The sequence below is a fragment of the Pinus tabuliformis genome, chromosome 2_1, assembly GCF_031772625.1.
Source record: "Pinus tabuliformis cultivar Carrire ecotype Pingquan chromosome 2_1, CPIR1, whole genome shotgun sequence".
NCBI classification, from domain to species: domain Eukaryota; kingdom Viridiplantae; phylum Streptophyta; class Pinopsida; order Pinales; family Pinaceae; genus Pinus; species Pinus tabuliformis.
In genome coordinates this window covers 604,716,527-604,730,125 of record NC_142299.1, presented here as the reverse complement: position 1 = coordinate 604,730,125, position 13,599 = coordinate 604,716,527, and the positions used below count along the sequence as shown (strand labels likewise).

The window sequence follows — 13,599 nt, the reverse complement described above, 5'->3', positions numbered from 1 at the left end:
CCGCTTTGTCCAAAAAGTAGCGCATTGCCAGCCAAGAGTAGATATTAAAATATAATTGTTAATTGTCTACATACAAATAGGTTTGGATTCATATTTAGGCCGATAGGCCTTCCTATGCATCAACAATTGTCAACACTTTTGACCTGAACCGTTTGATCAAGTTTGACAGTTTCAACCGTTGATTTGAAGTTGACTGCTTTTTCCAAATATTTGAGTTGCCTTTTTTTCACCTCCAGTTCTACTGTGCATTGAGCCTGGCCATTTGAGTTGCATTGCTATTTTTTCCAATTCTTTTGTCACTCTCGCAGATATGCATTACTGCTTTTTCCAATTCTTTTGTCACTCTCGAAGATATTTTCACTGCCCTCCCCCACATAGACCACATCCACATTTCGATTTTGGGTTGGAAGCGGATTGAATTTTGCCATGGCGATCTTCTTACCATCCAAAGCTTCTAAGTTGTGTCTGAATCTGCTTCGCCCAGGTTGTTTGTTACAGAGAGCGCCCTGTAGTCTTGATGGCTCTGTATATGGTAATAATGATTCTAGCTTTTGGGGTTCATCTGGTTTTCACTGTCGAGAGTTTGGACATTACAAGCAAAATCCCTTGCAGGAATGTGGCTTAGAACATGGCTGGAGGCTTTTAAGCCATCGTGGGCTGACCACTGAAAAGGGTTTTGATGAGTATTCTGACGAACAGTTGGAGGATGATGCTGAAAGATGGGTTTGTTTCTGAACAAAAACAATAATGGAAGTTATGTCTTATGCATGTTAGGAAGTGAAGTCAGGAATCAGTATACAGTTGCTATATAGTATCAAAATCTAGCGGTCTTAGATTTGGTCAATGGGATCTGTATCAGCACAAAACAATAGAGTAGCTGTATCATTGCTATTGCAAGGTTCTTGGATGAATTTGGTTTTGTTTGTTTATGTTTATGGTTTAGCGCCCTTCGAGACCTACGCGGTCTCTAGGACCTCTTCTGAGAATAAAAATGGGAAAATTGGAATTGAGTTTAATTATAAGATACCAGAAATTTTATCAAGAATGTTGCCTTTTTAAAATAGATCTAATGTTAGATCAGTGTGTTAGATCAGTGTTTAAAATAGATCTAATGTTAGATCCGTGTTTAAAATAAATCAATGCTGGTAGGTAATGATATGCTTCTAAGTCGTGATACATCTCACATCTGAGATATGCTGCTCATCATTGAACAAAAGTATTTTATAAAAAAAATTCTTTTGTAGTCATCTCCAATGGGTTCCTTGGCCGGAGAGCCTAGGAGGAGGTGTTTTCTGTTTGAGATGACTTGAGGTATACAATTTGTACAGGTTCGTTCTTCTCCATGGGTTTTAGGAGACAATTTCCAAATAGGGTCATGATTTCAACAGCCATGAAGTCTTTTCATTAGGATAAATGACACAGCCCCTATAACAGAGTTTAATGCAAAGCCCTAGAAGTGCACAGCCAAATTTTCTGTTAAGGAGCTTTTAAGAATCATAAGCACTAGCAAATTATATTTTCCCCATTTAGCTGTGAAAGTATTCATTTAAATTTTATTTGTATTCTTTATCGTCCTCCTTGTTATTGAGTAGTGTCCATTTCGAGGCTTGTAGAGAGTTTGGACTGAATTAGTTTCATTGCTTATCAATGATAATCAATTGATCAAATTTCTGGCAAGTCCTTGTTATTGAGTTGTGTCCATTTGGAGGTTTGTCGAGAGTTTGGACTGAATTAGTTTCATTGCTTATCAATGACCATCAGTTGATCAAAATTCTGGCCACTAGTGGTGATACTCGTCAAAATTGGACTGGTTATAACCAATTTAGTGAAACTTACCCTCTATCTGGTTTGAGAGGTTAAGTTCGCGGTGATTCCCTTTCCAGGCATTTCAAGAGCTATTGAGATATTCCAAATTGCATATAGGGGTAACCTTTAAAATACAGGCCTGCATATATTTGACATCTGAAACCTGAATCTGTGTCAAGATTATTTAATTTTCATTTATAGACTACCATTTATAATTTGAGATCTTCATGATGGCTGTTGAATCTCATTCAAATTGAAGCTTGGTTGTACATGACCTTATTTAGAATCAGCGCTTCTGTTATCTATTGCAATGTGAGCCTGAGCATATTTTCGTTTGGAAGTAGTTCGGTAAAAAAGCTCTTCCATGTGATGCCCCTGCTGCAGTTTGACTGAGACTTCAAAAATGCATTTCGAAAGCTCAATATACAACCAATTTATTCAAAATTAGTTATTAATTCAACATAGTTAAGACCTGCTTGAAAACTAGGAAGAATCAAAGCCATGTAGAGTAGAGATTGTTATTGTGAACTGCAGATTTAAATGCTAGAAAATGAATGATTACTCTTACAATTCTGATTTTAAATTCTATTTTTGAATTGACAGTTTCTGGATGTTCCAGGCGGGAAAGTTGAGCTCACTTATGAAATGAACTTCATATCCGAGTCTTCGAATAAACGTGTACCTTGCTACAGGGTTCTGAATGAGGTTGGGTGTCAGATTTCCACTGATGCAAGGGCTAACCAGCCTGCCATACGGCATTAAATGCCCGGGTACATGCATGCTCTATAACAAAATAGCACACCGCCCTTATTTTTAATTTATGTAGCCACCGCGTGCGCGTTATATTTTGTTATAGAGCATGCATGTACCCGGGCATTTAATGCCCTATGGCAGGCTGGTTAGCCCTTGCCTCCACTGATGGCTTCAGTCAGGTGATCTATGTACTTATTAATATTTGATGAGTTCCCTTGCTGTGACGTGGACTTCTCTGATGTATATTTAATCACGAGTTTATCTGTGACATCAATATCCATAATTTTGATGTCTGACAGATTAGCAAAGACTTGGCATTGAAAATGTATGAGAGTATGGTAACTCTTCAAGTTGTGGACACCATATTTTATGAAGCACAGAGGCAAGGCAGAATTTCTTTCTATCTTACGTGTAATGGAGAAGAGGCCATCAATATTTCATCAGCAGCAGCTTTGACTATTGATGATGTGGTCTTTGCCCAGGTATATAGTTTGATCAAGATGTGTTAGTTTAGAAATTTAAAATGAAAGTGTTTTCGAAAAATTATCTTAATCGGCTTGTTCAGTGCTAAAGACCTTGGCTGAGAATGGAATTTTAACTTGTATGGCTGTTCTGAAGCAAGAGCTAGTCTCCCAAATTCATATACACCATGGTTTTGCAACCTTTCCATATAGATAATATCACTTTTAAAAGCATCCCAGCATCCCACCAGGGTTATGAATTGTTTCATTAATAAGCACCTCAGGTCTATATTATTATTCTAGAAGCCTTTTATAGATGGTTGAATGTACTGCCAAAATACTTAAGCACTACAGTAAGCTTAACCGAAAGGGCTTATGTTATTAATGTGTGCAGTATCGAGAACCAGGGTCCTTATTTGGCGTGGTTTCACAATGCAAGAATTTGCAAACCAGTGCTTTGGGAACTGTGCTGATTATGGCAAGGGGCGCCAGATGCCTATCCATTATGGATTTAATGCATTGAATTACTTCACAATATCATCGCCTATAGCGTAAGGGTCTCCTTCACTTGAATGGTAGTTATCTTTATAAATTTAGATATCAGGTACATTATGTATTAGTTTTATTTTGTAAACAATCTTTTGGGCTGATTGGGAGTTCTTACTGCATTCCATGTATCATGTGTATTTTCCAGGACACAACTTCCTCATTCAGTAGGTGCAGCGTATTCCCTAAAAATGGACAAGAAGCAAGCTTGTACAGTAACTTTTTTTGGTGATGGTGGCACGAGTGAGGTCAGTCTCCGCTCTCAACCATCACATTTTTTACTGACCCAGTTATCCTTCCAAAGAAAGATGTTATCTTAATCTGTGCTCCTAATGTCAGTTCAAAATCTCTATTGCTTTTAACTGATGCATTTCTCCTTTTTGCCTCAGGGAGATTGTCATGCTGCCTTAAACTTTGCAGCAGTTCTAGAAGTTCCAGTTGTATTTATTTGCCGAAACAATGGATGGGCAATCAGTACCCCATCGTCAGAACGGTTCAAAAGTACTCTGCATATTTAATAAGTTTGTATGCCTATTTGTTACTAAAAATGACTCTTCTGGAAGGGCACTCTAATTTGATTGTCTATTTGTTCCCTATCTTTTGGCAAATTCGAGGTGATTGTGTAGTTGTTAGAGGGCAAGGTTATGGGATAAGAAGCATTCGTGTCGACGGGAATGATGCACTTGCTATGTACTTTGCAGTTAGCAAGGCACGGCAGATGGCAATTGATGAGTTTAAACCAATCTTGATAGAGGTATACTTTCAGTGTTTTTCACATAGTTCAGATTCCATTATTTCTTTAAGAAAACTTTACAAGAAATCAAAGGGATGCTTCCCCACATTAGCGAATAATATCCTTAATAAAACTATTAGTATAAACTAATACATGTAACCAAGTGGGATTCAAACTAGGGACCCTGCTGATTTTTAATCAGCAAAATGCCCAACAATATTCATGACAACCCATTGAGTTAACTCCTTACACTTCACATGCTGTTTTATTGTATTCACTTTGTTAAAGTCCAACCATTTCTTGAATCCTAATACTTTGTTGGGACAAATAGTAACAGAAGAGTTGTGATCTTTTATGTATTTTAATTTATGGTTTTAATGTTTCATCTTCACTTTCGGTACATGAACAACATATTTGTCCAAACGAATCTGGATTTGTATTTATGTTTTTTCTTGGATGTTGACAAATCACTAATACTTGGCTGTTTGTAAGGGGATCTAGCAATGCTTGTAATGTATATCTTTATATAGTACATTTATGATGAAGATGAAGATGGTCCATTCTGATTATTATATTGGCAGGCACTTACATACCGTGTAGGTCACCATTCAACATCAGATGACTCAACGAAATATCAAAGAATAGATGAAATTGAACATTGGAGGTTGAAGCATGACCCTGTGTCAAGGTTTAGAAATTGGCTGACTCAAAATAACTGGTGGACTGAGAAGGTTGAATCGAACCTTTGGATTGAAATACGAAACGAGATATACTTGAAATCCAAAGCCTCGTTTTGCACAGAAAAGTGTTTTATGGTATTCACTATCACAGCTTTGATTTAGATTATGTCATTTGTAAACAACTTTGAGCTGTTGATAATCCACATGAACCATGTTCGGGAAATTAACTTTCCTTTTGGTCTGTATAGATTTCACAGGCAATACAAATTGCTGAACACATGGAAAAACCAAGCATTGAAAATCTCTTCTTACCCTGTTCCATTCGATCAGGTGAGACACTTTCAACTGTTGATTTGAAGTGTGACTGCTTTTTCCAAATATCGGTTGAGTTGCCTTTTTTCATGGCAAGATATTTTTACTATTTTTTCCCATTCTTTATGTCATTCTTGAAGATATTTTTACTGCTTTTTCCCGTTCTTTTATGTCACTCTTGGCCTCAGAGTTAATTGTTTCTTTGGTCTGCCAATTATTGTTGTTGTTCTTCTTCCTTGGCTTTTGGCAAGCACTGTTCTTCTTCCCTAGCTTTTGGCAAGCACTGATTAGTATTAAATTATATACCCCATACACCAATTAAAACTACTTGAGGCCAACTCTTTAGCTTTCCTCATTCCAACGGGGAAAGCTGCAAAAGAAGGACCGAAATGCTTTAATGCTGGCTGCCAGTGGTGGAATGTGCCACAAAGAAGTGTTGTATTTTTGTTTTTGTTGTTGCAGACCACATCTTTAGCCCTTAAAGTTCAGCAGAGGTGCGTGTTGCGAGTATTTTAGTGACCGTCAGATACTGTTGGCAATTTACAGAATTTTGTCTGATTTTGAAAGGCTGTTTGTGTGAAACACATGCGGATCTTCCAGAGGCATTGATTTGGCCTAAGAAAAAAGATTATTTACGGTATGTGATGTCTTTCTGATTACGAATGCACGCAGGCAAGCTAAATTCAATGCATTTGGACTTTGCATTATTTTATAAGAATTTTAAAGCATCTTCTTGCAATTTTGGAAGGATCAGCAGATTTAATCATTTAATTTTCCTGTTTAAAAGTCTGAAAGATTTCAAGATGAGAGGGGACAGGTAAATTAAAGTTCTAAAAGTTTCCTATAGTTAACTTTAGTTGACTTTGGCATAAGCTTGATCAGGGTATTAGATTTGTGTCACCTCTGTAATTTCCTGCCCAGATTTTTCCATGGAGAGTATCTGGTGCATCTTGAAGTAATTTTGACTCCTATATATTATAGGAGATTCCCAGGAGGCCACCCGGTTCGTTTGATCAGCCCAGTCAATGGTCGTCATGGGCTTACTGATCCCACATAAACTTTGGGACACTGTGATTTAACAATTTAATCACTTATGGACACTGATGGCTCATAAACAATCTGTTTGGTAATTTTCTGTTTCCTTAATTTGTTTGTTTTTTGTAATTCATTCTTGAGATATATGGGGCGATCTGAAAAAAAATGGTTTTTCTCTTTATAGAGCAGGTTAAACAGGGATATCTTTGACTCTGGTAGCTTATTAGTTCTCTTTTTCTCTTAGGCAGACTAATGTAAAGCTATATCAGGCAGTCTCATTGAAAGCTAAGATGGGTCTGGGTGGTGGAGCGCTCCATCAATGTGCCATGTTGCAATTTCATCAATGTGCTGTGCTGTGTTGTATTTTTTAATGTGTTTTGGAGGAGGATATAAACAATAGCAAAGCAAGTTTTATTACTAATTTTGGTTTCTGGTGTTTGAAATCGATTTGCAAATTTGTCTATGGTGTTTGAAATAGATTTGCAGTATTCCCACCCATGTATTTTTATATTTTCTTTGACATTCAATGTGTTCCTTGTAATATAGATATAAATAAAACATCTAAAGAAAAGTAATTGCACAATGATCCAGTCCAAGAAAAGAAGGTTTTCCACAGACCAATTGACTCTTCTAGAAAAATTCAACAATTCCAATTTAATGATCCTATCGGTCTCTCTTTGTACCTTTTGGGACAATTGCTAGTTATAGTTATTTAAGACTGAAAATCTATTAATACTTCATTATCTTTGATATTTTTTTGGAATAACTGTCTTAACCTTAAAATGATTTTAAAATCTAGAAGTTGCTAAAAATTATTTGTGTGGGATAGCGTAGTTTGCCCTGATTTAATTGACTCCATATAGTGGTTCTTGTAAAGCAACTGCGTATTGGAAGGCATGCTGATGTTTCTTTTTCTTGTAATACAGATTACAATGCGAGCAATCTGAGTGGAAGCTTGTGCTTGTAAGATGGTATCCCACCGAAAAAGACAACGGTGACTATACCCATGGCCACGATGAGAATCCACATTAATCAGGTGGCTTCAGAGTTGAGAGATACACCACCAGAGTTAGCAAAACTAATTCCTGAAACAATAATTTATGCAACATTGTAAATCATCATCATCAAGGAGATTACATAACGAGGGAAAATACATACAAGCTCGTGTTCAGAAAATGAGTAAAAATACATACAAGATCATGCTCAGAAGAATGAGGAAAAATACACCCATAATTAATAGACAATCCATACCAGAATATACAGAATGAGGAAAAATACACCCATTATTAATAGACAATCCATACCAAAATATTGTATATTCAGTGGCCCTAAACAAAAGGAAACCTACTGCAATTTCGACAACCTTTATAGCTTCGTTTTTTTTCTTTGATCCCCTGCCAAATCAGACAGCTTTCATAATTATTCGGTGGCCCTAAACAAAAGGAAACCTACTGCAATTTCGACAACCTTTATAGCTTCGTTTTTTGGCTTTGATCCTCTGCCAAATCAGACAGCTTTCATAATTATTGATGGCTTCCTCTGGCCCTAGCGTAAACCTAGATGGCTTCCTCTGCCTCTAGCGGAAAGCGGGTGTGAGCTTGGGTATTTTGGTATGCAAACTGGGCGACTGGGCGAGCTATGGGGAATGGGGATGACTGGGAAGAAATACCACAGACACAACTTTCATAATTCAGAATAGTTTCCTCTGGCCCCGGAATAGCTTACTTCGTCTCTGACGGCAACTCTCTGAGAGCTGGGTATTTCTGTGTGGAAATAGACGAGCTGTGGGGAATGGGACAATTGGGGAGAAGGGCGAGCAGTGGAAGAACAGGATAATGGGACAATTGGGGATAAGGGTGAGCTGTGGGAGGGAATTTTAAATTGACTCTCGAGCCCCTCCAGATACAGGCTTGCCCCTTTGAAAGTATTCGTTTTTTCCGGCTAGTTGAGGTGGGATTAAATCCACCGCTTCTAAAGAGAGATATTTAAGTCGTGAACTAGTGCGATCAGGAGCCCTCCACCCGCTTCCCCGACTGAGCCCCTGGCTATATCATTTTCTACTCTTTAGCCAGGAGGCGGGAAGTGAATTGGAACAGGGCACCTATAGGAGTTACCTAAGCATGCTGTGAAGGAATTACAGGGACACTGTATGTGCGAGAGAAAGTTTGGTGATGTCCTGATTATAGAGCTATAGCCAAGTTTGCTTGTCGATGCGATCTGAATTGAGGGATGTTTGGTACGGAGGGCTTCCTCTTTATAGGAGGACGGGGATAACCCCTGAAAAGGAAGTCTGTTAGCTGGGCATTCCTTAAATCCTCCAGGATACAAGTCCGCATAGAAATACCTGAACCGAAGGTAAGAATCGAACATCTCCCTATTAAGGGGAGATCGCGGCAGAATCCTACTAGTTAAGGGCAAGAGCTCTGGTCTTATACAAAGAGTATTTTGCTCCGCTACTCTCAATACCATCTCATGCCCTTGTGCGAGTGAACGCATTGGAGAACCAAGCTGCCAGAGAATGGGCTTTGCTTTGAAGGGGATAACATCCTCATCATGGCTTCTTCGGGCAGTAGGAGGTCGAGCTTAGCAGAGCGGCAGCCCGAGTATGAAGAGGCCTAACGCCAAGGTCAACAAATTCGTGCCGAAAGCGACTATCAGCGGTTGTTGCCGGCTCAGAATCACCTACTAAGAAAGTGGGCGTATTCTCTTTCAACCGGGACCTCGTGCTGCTCATGGCCGGATTCTCTCTGCCTGCCTGGAGTTCATTTAAGTAAACCCCGAAAAAGTATTCCATGCCCGCCCCAATTTAATTATCTAAATTACATAGAATTTAAATATCTATAGTATCAATTTATAATAAATATCAAATATATTTTAGATTACAAAAATTTTAAAAAATAAAGATTAATTAAATTATAATTTTCATTATGGATTATAAAAAAATTAATAAAAGAATTAAGCATATATATATTCGACATAATAAATTAACAATAAGCAATAGATCTTAATATCATAAATATGATAATTGTAAATAATATATTTATTTATTTAAATTATAAAAAAAACTTAATTATCTTTGAGATAATTTCTAATTATTATTAAAAATATAAACTGAAAATTAAATCTTCACCATTCACTTAATAATTATTAATAATAAAATAAAAATTTAAAAACTCTATTCAAAATAAACATATACACATAAAATATATAAAATATACCAATGATTAAAATCAATGAAATAACAATTAAAAATTTCATTGTTCAAGGATTTATATAAGCTCTGTATATTTACCATTTAATATAAAAAAACATCTTAATTTAATTTCTAAAATATATTTTGGATTACCAAAATTAAAAAAAAAATAAAGATTAATTAAATTATAATTTTCATTGGTGATTATAAAAACATTTATAAAAGAATTAAGTATATATATATTCGACATAATAAATTAACAATAAGCAATAGACCTTAATATCATAAATATGATAGTTGTGGACAATATATTCATTTAATTAAATTAAAAAAAAAGTATAATTATCTTTGAGATATGTCAATTTTATATTTTTAATTATTATTAAAAATATAAACTGAAAATTAAATCTCCATCATTCACTTAATAATTATTAACAATAAAATAAAAATTTAAAAACTCTATCCAAAATAAACATATACACATAAAATATAAAAAATATACCAATGATTAAAATCAATTGAATAACTATTAAAAATTTCATTGTTCAACGATTTATATAAGCTCTCTATATTCACCATTTGGTATAAAACCTTAAAAAAAACTAAATAATTCCATCGGATTGACCAAAGTTTAATCTCAGTAGACGTTAACCATCATCATCATAACAAAACATCTTAATTTATTTTGAGATATGTCAATTCTATATTTTTAATTATTATTAAAAATATAAATGAAAATTAAATTTTTACCATTCACTTAATAATTATTAATAATTAAATAAAAAATTTAAAAACTCAAAAATTTAAAAACTCTATTTAAAATAAACATATACACATAAAATATATAAAATATACAAATAATTAAAATCAATTAAATAACTATTAAAAATTTCGTTCTTCAAAATTTTATATAAACCCTATTCAATTCCTACTTAAATTTTATAAAAACTATCTTGAAAGTTTGTAATGATAGTATATTTCCTACTTAATATGTTCAATTCTTCAGTTTAGGACAAGCTTTCCCACTCAAAGAGCTGAAAGATGGCTGTGTGTAGCCAGCTTTATTGAGAATGAAATCTGAGGCGATTTCATACGTAGCTTCAGTTAGATGTATGCCATCCCAATTGGTATATGTTGATGGATTCGAACATGCAACCACCCCTTCTGATCCACATAGACTAAGGATATTGAAGTTGTAAGTACCTCCGCCTCCGCAACAAGATTGAAATATGTTACTAAAACCTGTTCAACACCGAAAATGTTATTCAGTATAAACATTAGAAATATGCCATGGAGAATATAAAAGTAAATTGAAAGATAATATTTCTCTATAGTAGCTATTCAAATTAATAGTAACAAATTTATATATATAAAAAGTATTAATAAAATTTAGCTACCATACATACCATATGCTGCATGATTTTTGAGTATTTCTAAGGCAATATTATAGTAATCTCCATATACAAGAGTGACACGTGGATATTGGACCCTTAGTTGTTGCAATGTTTCTTGCAACAATGTATTATGATTTTGGGAAAGTTGATTGTAGGATATGAGACAATTATTCTCATCATAATCTTCTTTGATGAGAGATGATCGAACAGTAAGAACTGAGGGTGAACATCCTAATGGTGGAATTCCTTGAACAAAGATATATTGAGCTCCATTTTCTATCAATACCTGCCAAATTCCATCCAGTAGCTTAAATCATAAATATTTAAAAACAATTTTTTTTATATAAAACTTCTATATAAAAACAAAATTTACTCCTATAATATAAACTATATTAAAATAATGTTTTTTTGCATCTTTTTCTTTTCATTGAATAAAAAAATTATATCTTTTTATCTTCTCATATATATACACTTTATTCTATTCTTAATACTTTTGTGAATTGATTTACAACATAGCTGAAACATAATATATTTTGTGAATTGAATTACAGGATGGCTTACACTCAGAGAACTGTGAAGGCTAACCGTTAGTGTCGATTTATCTTTATTGTTTAATATTATTTTTTAATTTCACTCTTAATTTCTATGTTTATATTACAAAATTTTCAATTTTTATTTTTATTAATTAGATAATTAAAGTTATAACTCTTATTTTTATTTTTATTTAAATTTTAATATCTATATTAAATTTTTTTCAACGATACAAAATTAATGATAATCATTACACGCAGAGTACTTGGATCCATCCTGTGATGAGCGTTAGAAACCCCGGTGTAAATATAATAAAAAAAATATTTTGGAAGAGTACATAGAATTCGAAAAAATTAGAAAAGTCTTTCTTTAACAACTTAATTGTTAAGATGTCTATATTTTGAGGTTTTTGATATTTATAAATGAATCACACATCAAAAACATAAATAAAATTTTTGAAATAACAAAGCTTTTGAATCCGGCTAATATTATTTTAAAAACTAAATAATATAGAAACAATATAAAAAAGTAATCTTTTTAAGCGCTTTTCTTAATTGCTCAATTTAGTTTTTATCAAACTTTTGGTTTAGGTAAAAAAGTTGGAGAGCTGACATTTTTATGAGAAGAAAATAGTAACTATGTAAAAAAATTAGAAACTATTAAGGTGAGGAAAGTTGCAAGGTCCAAGTTTTAACTTATTCTCAATCAAAATATTAACACAATTACCTGTAAAGCATTCTGAATTTTTGATATGACGAGAGGAGTGAGGCTTTGTATCTGCTCCAATGGTTTTAGTGTAAAAGTGGAATCTAAATAGTCGTTTGCTCCAATTTCACCCATCACATACAAAGCTTCCGAGAAATGATTCTGGCAATCTGTCATTCAAATCCAACAAAGTATTACATAAAATTGTATTCAGAATTTGAAAAAAAAAATTATATTTAGTAATATCATTACCAGAATTTGCTGTGCATGTTGTTTGTTTCAACTCTTGGAACCATCCAACTTGCACATCTAAGGATAATTCTGTTTGAGTAAGTATTAATCTTTCAGTTAAGAATGAAGGGTCCAATGCAGTGGCACCAGCAACAGCAAAGTTGACTCCAGATTCCCTCTCACTTAGTGGCAATGTGCCCACTTTAAGATAAGGCTGGAGGAAAGGAAACCCTAATGCAGTCGCTGTACACACAATATAAACATCAATACACAAAATATATATACACAAAATATACATACACAAATATATATATATACACAACACTTATTATGATAATGGAGAGTGTGGCATACCCAAAAAGTCTATGACTAGACGTCCATTTGAACAACGCCCTGTTGGATGGTGAAAAAAGGTTTCCCCGTAGGGAGAAGACCCAATATCACGGAAAACCAAAGGAGATGAAGCCAATCCATTTCCAGTGTCAGTTAATGAATCTCCAAAACTATACATTGCTGTAAAACATGGTGTCGCTTTCACCTGTTTTACCTGACTAATACAAATCATCAGCATCACCAACCCTAACAACAATCTTGTGCGTCCCCTCATCTTTGCTTAGTGGAAAAATATATCTAAACCTCTCTTATATTGGCCTTGAAACCAATTCACTCTCGATACCTTTAATTGCCTATTCCTCTAGAGCTCATGAAAGAGATGGCTTGATCTAAAATTGTGATGGATAGATCTATACTTATAGCTTATTCTATGGATCAATCTATTGTAATCACTGAAGTTCACATGTTTAATGGGGAGTGGGCTTACCAAGACTTGAGGTTCACCATGTGTAAACAAATAATGTTTTATTTAATTTGTCATAATTAACATGCGTACTAATCACTCAAGTTCTTATTTAATTTACCACAATTCATTGTGAGTATGTTTAATCAGAAGTGCATGTTTAATAAGAACTGCACTTACCAACAGTTGAGGTTCACCATGTGTAAACAATAATGTTTTTTTTTAATTTGTCATCATTCATTGCAAGTATGATTATTAGGAAGTGCACTTACCAATAGTTTGAGTTGAACATGCATAAACAAATTAATGTTTCAAAAGTCTAAATTATGATATTATAAATTTAATTAACAAATCTTAAATTTTTTTATATCTAGTATATATATTTAGTACGGTAGTTTAACTTCAATTAAAAATTAACAAGTG

The 13,599-nt window shown here is 34.1% G+C and overlaps 1 protein-coding gene, 1 long non-coding RNA gene and 1 pseudogene across 3 annotated transcripts; 2 read left to right on the top strand and 1 right to left on the bottom strand.

The window, feature by feature from the left end:
- Positions 1-271: 271 nt before the first annotated feature.
- Positions 272-2,530, top strand: LOC149201928 (uncharacterized). Its single transcript, XR_016253484.1, has 2 exons — positions 272-532; positions 613-2,530. It is a non-coding gene; the product is annotated as an uncharacterized LOC149201928 (long non-coding RNA).
- A 54-nt stretch (positions 2,531-2,584) lies between these two features.
- On the top strand, positions 2,585-8,211 carry LOC149201927 (2-oxoisovalerate dehydrogenase subunit alpha 2, mitochondrial-like; annotated as a pseudogene). Its single transcript, XR_016253684.1, has 9 exons — positions 2,585-2,738; positions 2,859-3,041; positions 3,415-3,571; positions 3,715-3,814; positions 3,956-4,067; positions 4,181-4,320; positions 4,881-5,104; positions 5,228-5,309; positions 8,104-8,211. The product of XR_016253684.1 is annotated as a 2-oxoisovalerate dehydrogenase subunit alpha 2, mitochondrial-like (transcript).
- A 2,302-nt stretch (positions 8,212-10,513) lies between these two features.
- On the bottom strand, positions 10,514-12,987 carry LOC149201926 (GDSL esterase/lipase At1g28590-like). Its single transcript, XM_089401409.1, has 5 exons — positions 12,735-12,987; positions 12,402-12,623; positions 12,171-12,319; positions 10,926-11,199; positions 10,514-10,761 (listed from the first exon to the last, which is right to left on the bottom strand). Exons 1-5 carry the CDS (start codon positions 12,985-12,987, stop codon positions 10,514-10,516), a joined length of 1,146 nt encoding a protein of 381 aa, XP_089257535.1.
- Positions 12,988-13,599: the final 612 nt, after the last annotated feature.